Below are 13438 nucleotides of genomic sequence, written 5' to 3' on the forward strand. Positions count from 1 at the left end.
TTAACATCATGTATTTCAAAGTTTAGATGAGTTATTGTCGAAAATATAATGTTGATGTGGCATAGTGTCATAAGTTTTTCTTATTTTCGCGTTTTCGGAAATTATTTGTATTTTCGTATGAATTCTTCTCTCTCTCTCTCTCTCTCTCTCTCTCTCTCTCTCTCTCTATATATATATATATATATATATATATATATATATATATATATATATATATATATATATATATATATATATATATATATATATATATATATATATATATTCTCTCGGGGTATGGGGGAGTAAGTATATGGTAATTACGGTCGTTAGGATCATAAAGGCACATGTGATCACCTATACATTGCGATACAAAACAAGTTTTCTCAGTCAAAAAATCTTCATGGACTGTTGAAGGGCACCAAATTACATGGAAGTTCTAGAAGACAAAGAGTCCACAGACATAATGAGCGCCATTGTCACCTTTTAGGGTTTTTACAGTCACCATAAGTTAGAACAGGACAGATATATAAAAATCATCTTAAAAATAAAGTTATATTCACGTAAAACAGCCATGTCCTTATAATATAACTGTGTATATTTTCTGGCATAACTAACTGGGTTGTACTAGAAAACCATCTCAAAAAACAATGTGGGTGATTTTGGGTAATACAAGTATTTTGTATAATTGATATAAAATTGAAGCCGGCCAAATTAATCAGGATTAATCAAGATTTCTTGAAACTATATGTAATAAATAAATAGAAGAATTATATTATAATTCATTAATATATTCAACCAAATTGTTAAATTGATTAATTTTCTCAATAAATTAATGTAATCTTCAGTTAATGCAAACATTTTTTAAACCGTATATAATTCAAGATTTGTTCATTTGTTGAACCTGTATTTAAGTATTAGTCGATTCAATGTAATAAAATTAACAAGATTTCATGAAACTATATATAATGATTCAAATTTATAGCTAGTCTGTTCAAAAACTACCAAATTCATGTAAATACAACAATTTCAGATTAATGCATATGACTGATTTCACCATAACAAATCAAGATTTATCGCAAGTAATTATCATATAGTTAATTAATAACTAAAGCTTCATAATGATTTTATTCAAAATAATGGCAAATTTTTTCACATAATAATTAATATGTCTCTACATAATTGTGTATTATATCTAATAACTCTAGCTAATATTTTCAGTGCTTAAGCAAATATATCATCCATGGCATCTTACCTAAATTTGGCAGCAAACCAGCTACACATTCACACCAACTGTAGACCATTTTGTCTTACCAAAATTAACAAAAATTTCATCTTTTTCATATGTTCGATTCAAGAGTACCAATTATTCATGTCAGGCAACTGAAACTGTTGTCGGAATATGCTTTCTCCGGGAGCCACCAGCATTGTTTGCTGATGCATTTGTGAAACTGTTTGTGGTATCTGACTAAGTAAACTCCCCATTGATCCATTGTTTTCCTCGGTGGTTCCAGTCGGTTGCGCTGCCATCGGACTTCCATCCTGGTTATTCTCCGAAGTCAGAAACATCTTGGTGTACGCCGTAGATGATGATGAATTTCCTGTATTACCCTCTTCGTTCCAGAACAACCCTGGTAGTGTTAATCGTCTTGTCTGCAGGAGATTGGAGGTGGTGATGTTATGGTGGTGGTGGTTATTATCGTCGGCGTCGACGGAGTTGGTATTTAGCATGACGTTCTCGTAAAGAACGTTGGTGTGTTCATGATTCTCCATCATTGTATTATACCCTGTGTAGCCTCCAGTGGGTTTCATTATTCCCGGGTGGTTGAATGACCTACTCGCCGGTGGAGATACCATCATCCCGTTCATCGTCAGATCACTGCCACCGCCGCCGCCGTCACTGTCCACCGGTCTCTGCATATTACTCTTCTTGTAGATTCGACACAATACCCAATCATCCAACTGCGAATTTATCAACCCGATCAACCCATCACAAACAGTAATCAGAATCTTTTTTAATTTATATCCATAATTCTTATTATTTTTTTTTTGTAAATTATAAGCTTGAATATTCATTTCCAAGAAAACGAACCACTACCATGGTTATCTATCGAGCTACAGAAAGGAATCTTCTTTATATCCATAATATTATTTACATCAACAAACTTAAAAGTGTGAATATTTTTCAAGAAACAAGCCACCACCATGGTTATCGATCACATGTATATAAGATTATAACTGAAAAAACTGAATAGACGACTGATTATTACCCTTAAAGATCCTTTATTTTTCACAGGATCGCAGCCAGGTGGTTTGCAGACGGATTTACCATCAGTGAGTCGATACTCATGCATGATCCAATTCGTTTTAACACCTTTCGGGGGTTTACCTCCATAGAAAACAAGAGCTTTCTTCACACCAACTTTCTGTGTTCCACCAGCCGTCAATACCGGTTTATCAGTTCCGGTGGCTTTCCAGTAACCCGACGTCGCCGCCCTGTTTGGCCGAGCTCCGTTCGGATATTTTCTGTCTCTAGGACTGAAGAAATACCACTCTTGCTCACCAAAAGCCGCCTTAGCTATAAACACAGAAAACAGAAAGCTTAGAAACCCTAATCATCGTAAAACGGAGATCCATGTATAACAAGATGATCACAGGATAGTAGATGTTGTTGTTATTTATATGTGTGTGTGTGTATACCTGGAAGCTCCCATGGATCAAACTTATAGAGATCAACTTCGGCGATGATGGCCACCGGAAGAGGAGCGGAGGCTGCCTTTTTCTTGAGGTAGTGAACCACCAACTCTTCATCGGTGGGGTGGAAGCGGAACCCCGGCGGCAGGTGTGGTTGTTGTGAAGATGTAGATGAATCAGTACTTTCCATGCTTAAAGATATTCCGATGATCGCTTTGTTAGCTTCAGAACAAATCGGAGAAGATCGCCGGCATGTTCTTGACGTTAACCAGAGAGAGAGAGAGAGAGAGAGAGAGAGAGAGAGAGAGGGAGAGAGATGAAATTAGATATAGGTGAATAAGTGTGCGTATTACGGACCATGGTATTTAAGATGAGGTGAACCGTACATGATCAAGTGTAATACAGCCGTTAGTACGAGGACTATTGTTTGACAGTAATTCTACGCCACGTCACAAATGAGGGGTAGATTAATCATTTTATGTAGGGTTGTAAAGTTGTGGAAGATTTATGGATGTAGAGGATGATGACGTAAGAAGGATTTTTGATGAAGTGGAAGATAGCCAATGAAAATTTGACACGAGTGAGTGAGAGGGGACACGTGGCTAACGAGGAGCGGAAGACGGCGTAAAACGGAGTGGGGACCAGGATGAATGAGATCTTTTATATGTGGGCGAGATATTTCTCGACGGAACCCATGCATGATGTTTTAAATAAGTTTAAATGTTTAGATATTTTAATTACCTGTGCCACATAAAAAGAAGACGGATAATTACAGAAATAGGAAGACGGGAGGGTGATGAATATTGAATATTAAATGTGTTTACATTAAACAAATATATCCATTTTATAAAAACAAAATGATTTTGCAAAAAGGCATGCCCTTCTATAATTTTAAAAGAAAAAAATAGAAAAATTGAGGAAAATAATTACCATAAAAGAGATTTATTTTTTTTAGCTCTTTGAAAAAATAACTATTTACTCGGAATGCTTCATTTCGAATTATATATATATATATATATATATATATATATATATATATATATATATATATATATATATATATATATATATATATATATATATATATATATATATATATATATATATATATATATATATATATATACACTAGCCGTCTACCCCCGCGAAGCGGCGGTCGGCGAATAATTTGATCACTTTAGAGTTAAAATTATTTTGCGTTCACTTCAAGAAATGAATATTAAATGACATATATTTTTCAAAAGCATTACCATACCATATTAAGAGGGTGTTTGGTTAAACTTTTTTAAAGCAACTTATTAGGTTCCACATCACTATAAGTTAAAAAAATGTTTAGATTAAAATAACTTATTCCGGTGGGGAACCTCTAATACGTCATTTTTTCATAAGTTATCTTACACTTACTTATTAACTTATAAGCTAATAAACTAATAAGCAATAAGTTTTTTTGCCAAACACCCCGTAAATGGTTATTACTTTCGTTTATACATATCCAAACCACTTGTACTGTTTATCGCTCTTTTTTTTTTTCGATTTCCTTAATTCCTTTATTAATTTAATGACCTACTAAGTAAAATGCTAAAATATATAAATAATAGTTTATATAAAAATAAACCTTTAGAATATCAGGTGTTGTGATTCAAAAGTCGATAAATAGGCCTTTGAGAATGCCAAAATACTCAGGTGTCAACTTGTTCATTGTGATTTTAAACCAAGTTTGGTCACAAATTAAAACATTTTCAACGATGGTATGAAATTCAAGGATTCATATTGATGTAGGTTCTCGAAACCTTAAAATATTGAGCAAAATCTATATACAACCTTATAATAAGGACAATAATCACCGTAATCAGGAAGTCCATGTGGTGAAACTTGATAGTATAAGGACCAATAATGAAAAAGGTTTCATTTTTAGACTAAACAAGATGAAAAATATACAAACTACCTTAATCATGTCAAATCTTATGTTTAACCGTTCTTTATTGCAAAAGTAAGAAGCCAAAATATACAAACTAATGATAATACAATGCTCTAACTGGCCCTCTTGGTTGAGTTCTTTGTGCCTGCAAAGCCAACACATTAAAGAAACATAGTAAAAACCTTTTTAGGAACAAACCTAATAGAATAAAACATTCATCCAATATATTTATAAGATAAAAATACAAAAAGTTACAAATGATGAAATCAATTACAAGTAAGTATTAAAATAAAAATATGTTAAGAAAGAGCCATCTGCAGGAGGGATATTTGAATCAACATGTATTTTCTGATGGTTTCAAATTTTGAATTGTCCGAAATTCAGGGAAGGAAATAGAACTTGTTGAGAAATATAAGGATTCAAAACACAGGTTAAAATTTAATATTATTTTATTGATGACTACTTGTATTATTAACTTATTGATTTGAACGTCTTAAAAAAATAATATTATTATATTCAATCTATTTTTTAGAAATAGTGGGATTTCTTTTATAAGATAGTATATATATATATATATATATATATATATATATATATATATATATATATATATATATATATATATTAATGTGAAAACATAAATATCTTACGAAAATGCGAAGACATATTTTATCTTATAAAAATCAAACACATGTACTATACAAAATAAACTTTTTAGCAATAAATTAAAAATAGTAAGTTTACATTGGATAATGTCATGGTAATATAGATTTAAAGACGGTTTTAATAATTTTTTTCACATCCTTAATCATTTTTAAATTAATGTTTTCATAATAAAAATGTTAAATATCATACTTTGCTAATATGCAACAATTTCTCATCTATCATCGATTATCATTATGTATTTCAAATTAAGTTTAGATGAATTATTTTTCAAAATATAATGTTGAGGTGACACAATATCATACGTTTTTCTTGTTTTCGAGTTTTCGCAAATTATTTGTATTTTGCATTAACCCTCCCACATATATATATATATATATATATATATATATATATATATATATATATATATATATATATATATATATATGGAAATAATCAAATGAGAACACCTAAAAGGTTGAGAACGCAAGAACAGGTATATTCATTTGTGATTCCATGTATTCATTTGTTGAGAAATAATAAATTTTTACGCACAATCAACATGAATATGCTTTTTCTCTTCAATTGAAATTAAAGGCGTAAAAATTTATCATTCCTCCACAAATTAGTAAATGGAATCACAAATGAATATACTTTGTTATCGTGTTCTTAACCTTTTTGGTGTTCTCATTTGATCCTACTCCTATATATAATTAGGTTCAAATATTCTAACTAAAATTTGTGCGGATATAGTATGCTATAAGAATTATTAAAAGAATAAGTTGTTTACCAATGTGAATGCGTTCAACTTTACAAAAATATCGTCATTTTAATGCATTCTCGCTAATTATTATTTATTTTTGTTCTCACACATCGTTTTTCACTCATTTTCATTCTGACAGAATACGACCTAATAAAGATTCTGACAGAAATGATAATAATAATAATAATAATAAGTGTATAATAACCTTATAGACGATTTAATTAGTAAGAATATGTGTTAATGACAATTGTTATGTAAGACTGAACGTATTTATATTATCAAACAACATATTTTGTTTATCATTCTCATAGCATACGATATCCGCACTATAATTAGTTAGAATAAAATAACCTAAGCCTATATATATATATATATATATATATATATATATATATATATATATATGTTGACCATATTTCAATTAAATTTTGGATTTTACGCCTTAATATCGATTATAGTTCAAATTTAAGTAAAAAAAATGAATTTTAATTGAAAATTCTGAAATTGTTCATTGTATTTCGTATTTGTTTTTGAAATTCCATAGTATTTTTCTTAACTCTGAAATTTTGGTTCGGAATCCGGTTTCTCGATCCGAAATATAGTTTTTTTCTCGCAAAAACTGTTTTGTTTTAATTCGGAATGCCCATTCCACACTAAGTGATTATTTTTTTCAAAAAACAATTTTTTTTGGTTATTTTAATCAAATACATATTAAATTGTGGTTAAATTATTTAATTTCTCATTCAAATAATTTATATTTTTTGTTCCCACAAATCTTCTTATTCGATAAAAGAAACATTACAAATGTCAAAATCAAGAAAGTGGTTTAAGAAAGTGAATTAATGGATTTCATATCACTTTATATTATATGAGTAAAAGGATATATATATATATATATATAATGACCGTATTTCAATTAAATTTTGGATTTTACGCCTTAATATCGATTATAGTTCAAATTTAAGTAAAAAAATGAATTTTAATTGAAAATTCTGAAAGTGTTCATTGTATTTCGTATTTGTTTTTGAAATTCCATAGTATTTTTCTGAACTCTGAAATTTTGGTCCGGATTCCGGTTTCTCGATCCGAAATATAGTTTTTTTCTCGTGAAAACTGTTTTTTTAATTTGGAATGCCCATTCCACACTAAGTGATTATTTTTTTTCAAAAACCAATTTTTTTTTGTTATTTTAATCAAATACATATTAAATTGTGGTTAAATTACTTAATTTCTCATTCAAATAATTTATATTTTTTGTTACCACAAATCTTCCTATTCGATAAAAAAAAACAACACAAATGTCAAAATCAAGAAAGTGGTTTAAGAAAGAGAATTAATGGATTTCATCACTTTATATTATATATATATATATATATATATATATATATATATATATATATATATATATATATATATATATATATATATATATATATATATATTGTGACATCCAGAAAATCATAAGCTAAAAAGAAAAAAAAATCATTTTTAATATATATTCAAACATTCATTTATCTTTGTTAAAACATTTAAAGGTATTCCAAAATAAACAATTATGAGAGTAAAATCTAAAATCATGAATTGCGGAAAAACACGGGTGTATGGATTGCGGTCAAGCCAGTCCCTTCCCTTTCGAACCAGAAGTACATGAAACCATAACCCACAAACTTTAAGCACAAAGTTTAGTGAGTTCCCCAAATACCACATAACATACACATCAAATGAGTCATACATATCATACATATCCAACAATCAATAAAAAGTGCTATGTGCCAACCATAGTCTTGCCATTATGCCACAAGTCGTATCTTGATCTTCATTGTCAGGCCAGGGGCCAAAACCCTGACTCTTACAGATAAGTGTCAGGAGCCACCTCATGGTCTTCTATGTAAGCATCACAAAGACAACCGACATACAATCTACAACTACTTAACTAATTAATTGCTAGAGTTCAGACTCTGGTCTTGCATATAGTTTGGTAGGAGTCACCTCCCGGTCTTTCATACAATTGCCAAGGGCCATCCCGGGTCTTCCTATAAAACATAAACTACATGGACCGGCATTGGTGCATTTGACCCATAGTATAGTGAGAAGACTCACCTCGAATGTTGAAGCTCACTGAAAGAAATCTTTAGTTGTTGCCCTAACGACTCCCCGAGCTATTAGTAAAAAATAATACCCAATTAGAACTTGGGTTCCAATCTATGGCCCATAATCCATCCTTGGGGTAAAACGACCATTTTACCCCCTGGCCAAGCTTGAACCAAAACTGAGGCCCAAATCCATAAACCAAAAAGGCCCAAAACCAAAAGATCCACAAAGGCCTACTTACGACCCAATTTTCCAATTTGGTCCCCAACCCCCATATGGGCCTTATCCTAAAGCCAACTAATTCCTTAGTCCAAAAAGTTGATCTGAGATGGCCCAAAGGCCCAAAGCAATAAAGTGCAAGAAGTGGCCCAAAGATACAAAGCCCCAAAACACAACAAATCCAAAACCCAGTTGAGTATTATACGCGTAGCGTACGCTCAGTTACGTTGGGCGTACTTGACGAATCCAGATCGCGAACACAACTCGGTATGTTGTGCGTACGGTCAGTTACATGGGGCGTAAACTAACTTATTCCAAAACAGATATTATGGCTAAACCACTTAAGCACTTTGCATCCAAACTTTAGAGAACCATACAATAAAGCTCTTAATGCATAAAGTTTGCACCTTTATGCATTTGTATGTCTTAATGGGACCCAACAACCATCTTAATCCATTAATACCTATATAAATCCAACTATAACATGCATGGACCAAAAGCAAGGATCAAGATACCATTTTTATGAACTTATAAACTCAGAAAGGGCAAGATCTTGTAATCTTAGCTCCTAGAGTGGCTCAAACTCATAAAGAGGACTCAAAACACCAAAATAAGAACAAATCTAGACTTAAACCCCAAAAGCATAACAAGAAGCCAATGTGTGAACTTGATACCTTAAATGAGCTGGAAATGAAGCCAAGACTCTGGATCTATAAGTCTTCCTTTGAACCAAAAGCTAGAACCAATCACCTTTTCCTTGAAAATGATCAAAAGCACACTAAAATGCACACTTAGATCTCACAAAACACTCAATGAGAGATTAGTGTTTCCAAAATGTGGCTAAAGGTGAGCGGAGGCTGAGAAATGAGAGAGCCTTGAGCTTATAATGATGTTTAAATACTACCTAAACCCTAAACACTAGAATTTGGCACTCTGCCAATTACGTCGGGCGTACTCACCCAGGCACGCACCAACTTACCATGCACACATGGGACCTATGTTGCCAATCTTATCAACTAAGGACCATTTCTGCAATTATTTGAAAGTGCCCTAACTTCCTCATCTTAGGTCTGTTTCTAACGAACCTTATATCCATGGAAAGGTGGCGACAAGCCCTACGCTTCTAACAACTCACCATAGCCTTAAAAATTACCGAACAAAACCCAAAATTCATAAAGGATCGAATTATCAAATTACAATTATACCCTTAGGCTCCGAAAACAACGTCGAACACTTGGATCACTTAAACCATAACACCCACATCCCAAAATGGCCACATCCTTTCTTCCCCAAGGCCCTAAGCCTCATGACAACTGATGATTGGGCCGCAACCCTAAATAACGAAGCAAATCCAAAACCGAATGTTACAACTCTCCCCTACTTAATTTAGATTTCGTCCTTAAAAGCTCTCCTTACTAACACTCAGATCATACTAAACAACCTGTGGAACGTAACCGAAAATTCTAAGCATAAAGTGACCTTCCCAAGACAACTGAACCCAAACAAATCCTTAGCCCCTGCAGAAAACCACTTCTACCCTTCCTAAACCTGAAATCTACATTGGTTTGACTCCCCAAATAATAGACTAAACAAAACACTTCTAACCTTGATTATCTTGATGCTAGCAATGGAAACAAAGTCTCTGACCATAAACAACTACAAAACACTTATACTTAACAGAAGGCTCAAATAATCCTTCGAGTAGAACATTCATCCCAGCAACGGTTATGTTGGATTAATGTCTAAGTCCATAACTATATTTGGTATGTACTTGACCCGATTGTGCATGGTCCTTTTGGGTTGCCTTCACCAAAGCAACTTGACAGGATGATTTATGGTGAAAGAGGATATTATGGTTTATTAATATATTGCATGAGTGATATATTAAAAGAGAAATCATATTAGTTAGTTAATAGTAATCAAGAATTAATTAGGAAATTAATTCTGAGATTAAAAGAGATTAATTAAACTAAGGGGACTGGTATTGCAATTATAAGATAATTGGTTTTGGGTTGTAAATCCTTATGGACATAAGGCGGGGAGGAAATTAGGGTGGAAGCCCACCTTAAAATCATCCAAGCCTTATTTCAGTAGATTCCTTGGACCGCTTAAGGCCTAAGTTATCCAATTAGGGTTTTGGCTGAAACCCTAGCAACTCAAGTATATAAGGAACCACTGGGCTTCAATTTTCGGCTACCAGAAGAAACCCTAGAGCTCCTATAGCCGAAATTGTGCCTCCTTTCCCTCTCTTCTAGATCATATTCTTTCCTTGGTGTTTGTGAGCCATTAAAGGTATTACAATTGTGATACTAAGCTCTTGAAGATTGAAGATTCTTGCTATTATCACAAGGTAATCATCTAAACTTGTATTAGTTGTAGATTTCGTTTTATAGTATGCTAGATTAGGGTTTGAAAGCTTCGGATAAATTTGCATGTACAATAGAGAAACCTAGATCCAAAGCTTTAGGGTCTTGCATGTGCACATAGGATGTTCTTTTGCTCAAAAACAATCAGTAGTATCAGAGCCTTGCTTGGTTTGTATTGTATTTGAGGCATTGTATGTTTTTCATTTGCTTAAATTTGATTTGTAGCCTTCTGCCTGACAGAGGGAAATTTGGGATTTTTGCTAATTTTGACTTAGGATAATTACCATAACTGTTTTTAGTTAATAAAATCCAAATTTTATTGATTCCTTGTGATTATCCTTGTAAAAATAAAAGATATTTATCATTTAATTAGATAATTATTACCTTATTTGATAAATCTTAATTATTTGAATTATTTGATCAATTATCTTGCATGTAATTCGATTAGGTCAAAATTAGATAATTCCATATTAATTTTTTAATTGTATTATTTGAATTTTGATCTAGATAGTTTTGAAATTTAAATTTTTGATTAGAAAGTTTAATTTTGAAATAATTAAATTCCAAACCCTAGAATTTTACAAGTTTAAAATTCAACCCTATACTATTATAATATTATAAGAATAATCATTATATATGTATAAGATAAATGCTAGTCTTACCGTTAGTAGGCCTCATTCATGAAGCTAATCTCTAAGGGGGGTATAAGGTTATGGCCTATAAAATGGCCGTTTAATGGGTGTCTACTCTCACCCACCGCTTCCTTGATTGGTGGAGGGTCGTTAGCCGGACGGGTAGGATAGGGCAACTAGTTCCTCATTAAAAGTACAATGATTAATAAAGTAACTAAATGTTTTTATAAAATTCCCAATCTTAGCTACTTTAGGAAAAATGTGAATTTGATGCTATTCCATGAAATTACACTTTATACACTTGCTAAGACGTTAGTGGAGCGTGTGTGGTTAACCGGCACACTAATTTGGCTCTAAACAAAGGTGGAAAAGGGTGACTCGATGTTTGTTATAGATCAATGGAGCGTGTGTGGCTAACCGACACATTGATTAGGTGACTGTAACATTAGGGGCACCATGTACATTTGTATGGTTATTCACACCTTGTTTGTGATCCTCGGTATCCCAGTCACAAACTTGAAGGGCATATTGAGATTTAAACATGCCATTGAGAAGTTCAATGAATCTCAAAAGATCTAGGAGTTTTCAATACATTTAAAACTTAATTCTTTTTGTTTTTCATGGTGGAAATTAGTGAATCATCATTCACTTACCTTGAAATTATTTGTTGTTTAGATTAAGACATCCCTCTTCTAAATTGCAAATAATGTTGTTGGATCCTAGCCCTAATTTCTAATTTGGGTGTTTAATTGAGCATTCTTATGTAATTAAACTTTGTCTCTTTTCCTTTTCAGATGTCTAACTCAAACAACAACAATGATTCAGGCTCAACCTCATCCGGCTCATTCTCACTCACGAACTTGTATGGGAGGGTGATCTTCGATGGGACCAATTTTAATGATTGGATCCGGAACATCCGAATGGTTACCCGCTACGAGGAAAAGGAGTATGTCCTCAACAAGGAGCTGAAGGAGGTGAACATCAACACTGCTACTCCCGAGGAGACCGATGCCTTTGAGGCCCACCAGCATGATGCTACGAAATTCTATTACATCATGCTCATGACATGACTGCAAAAACTCCAAAAATCCTACAAGGACTACTATCCATATAAGATGCACCAGGATTTGCTGGACCGGTACCACCAGAGTGACAGGAAGGAGAGGTATGAGATCATCACTTCGATGATCACGACCAAGATGAGGGACGGAGAGTTTGTCACTGCCCATCTGCAAAAAATGCAGAGATAAATCGTAACACCCGCAAATTCGGGCTAGTCAATTTAGAGACAATGAGCATCAAAAATGACTTTTTGATGGAAGATTATTTAGAATGAGTAATCTTAACCAAGTTATAGTATACGTCACAAGGGTTCCGTACATATAAAGAACGCTGAAATCCGAGTTATAACGAAGAAGTTATGACCCGTCAAAGTTTTACGGCAAAACCGACACGACACTGGGAATCGTAAAAAGTGAATTTATGATAAAATAATTTCTAGCCTTAGCAATCTAAATGAAAGTTGTAGTATATGTTAAACCGAGAGTGTGCATAAAAAGAATGTCCAAATCTGACTTCGTATGAGGAAGTTATGATTTTTCTAAGATTTAGCAAAGTAGTAACCCGAAATTCGAATTTTGGATCGGTCGATTTTTAACCAAAATAGTCTAGAAGAGAATTGAAGATATCGTTAATAGGAACTCAACGATAACAAAGACAGTCGAAAACGGAGCTTGTATGCGAAAGATATGGATGAAACCTAGTCCCTACTCTTCGAGCGCAGCGAATTCGATATAGTTTTGTAAATCTGAGATAGAGTGTGAATTAGCCGATGGGATCTAAATGAAAGTTGTAGTAATCGTAAATACCAACGTGTGGATATAAATAATGTCGATAATAGAGCTCGTATGCGAAAGATACGAATGCAAATTAGTCCTTTGAGCGCGATAAATTCGATACAGTTTTGCAAATCGGAGATAGAATGAGAATTAGTCGACGAGGTCTAAATGAAAGTTTAGTACTCATAAATACCAACGCGTGGATATATAGAACGTAGAAAACAAATCTTGAACGCGGAAGATATGGACAAAATTTAGGGCATATTCTACGAGAATACCCCTATAAATAAGAG

At 32.9% G+C, this 13438-nt stretch overlaps 1 protein-coding gene across 1 annotated transcript; it reads right to left on the reverse strand.

Moving 5' to 3' along the window:
• Positions 1-1073: 1073 nt before the first annotated feature.
• On the reverse strand, positions 1074-2972 carry LOC111895448 (NAC transcription factor 25). The gene is made up of 3 exons (XM_023891523.3): positions 2680-2972; positions 2250-2557; positions 1074-1941 (listed from the first exon to the last, which is right to left on the reverse strand). The coding sequence occupies exons 1-3, from the start codon at positions 2861-2863 to the stop codon at positions 1333-1335; spliced, it is 1101 nt and encodes a 366-aa protein (XP_023747291.1). The 5' UTR covers positions 2864-2972; the 3' UTR covers positions 1074-1332.
• Positions 2973-13438: the final 10466 nt, after the last annotated feature.

The sequence above is a fragment of the Lactuca sativa genome, chromosome 9, assembly GCF_002870075.4.
Source record: "Lactuca sativa cultivar Salinas chromosome 9, Lsat_Salinas_v11, whole genome shotgun sequence".
In the NCBI taxonomy this organism is placed as follows: Eukaryota; Viridiplantae; Streptophyta; class Magnoliopsida; order Asterales; family Asteraceae; genus Lactuca; species Lactuca sativa.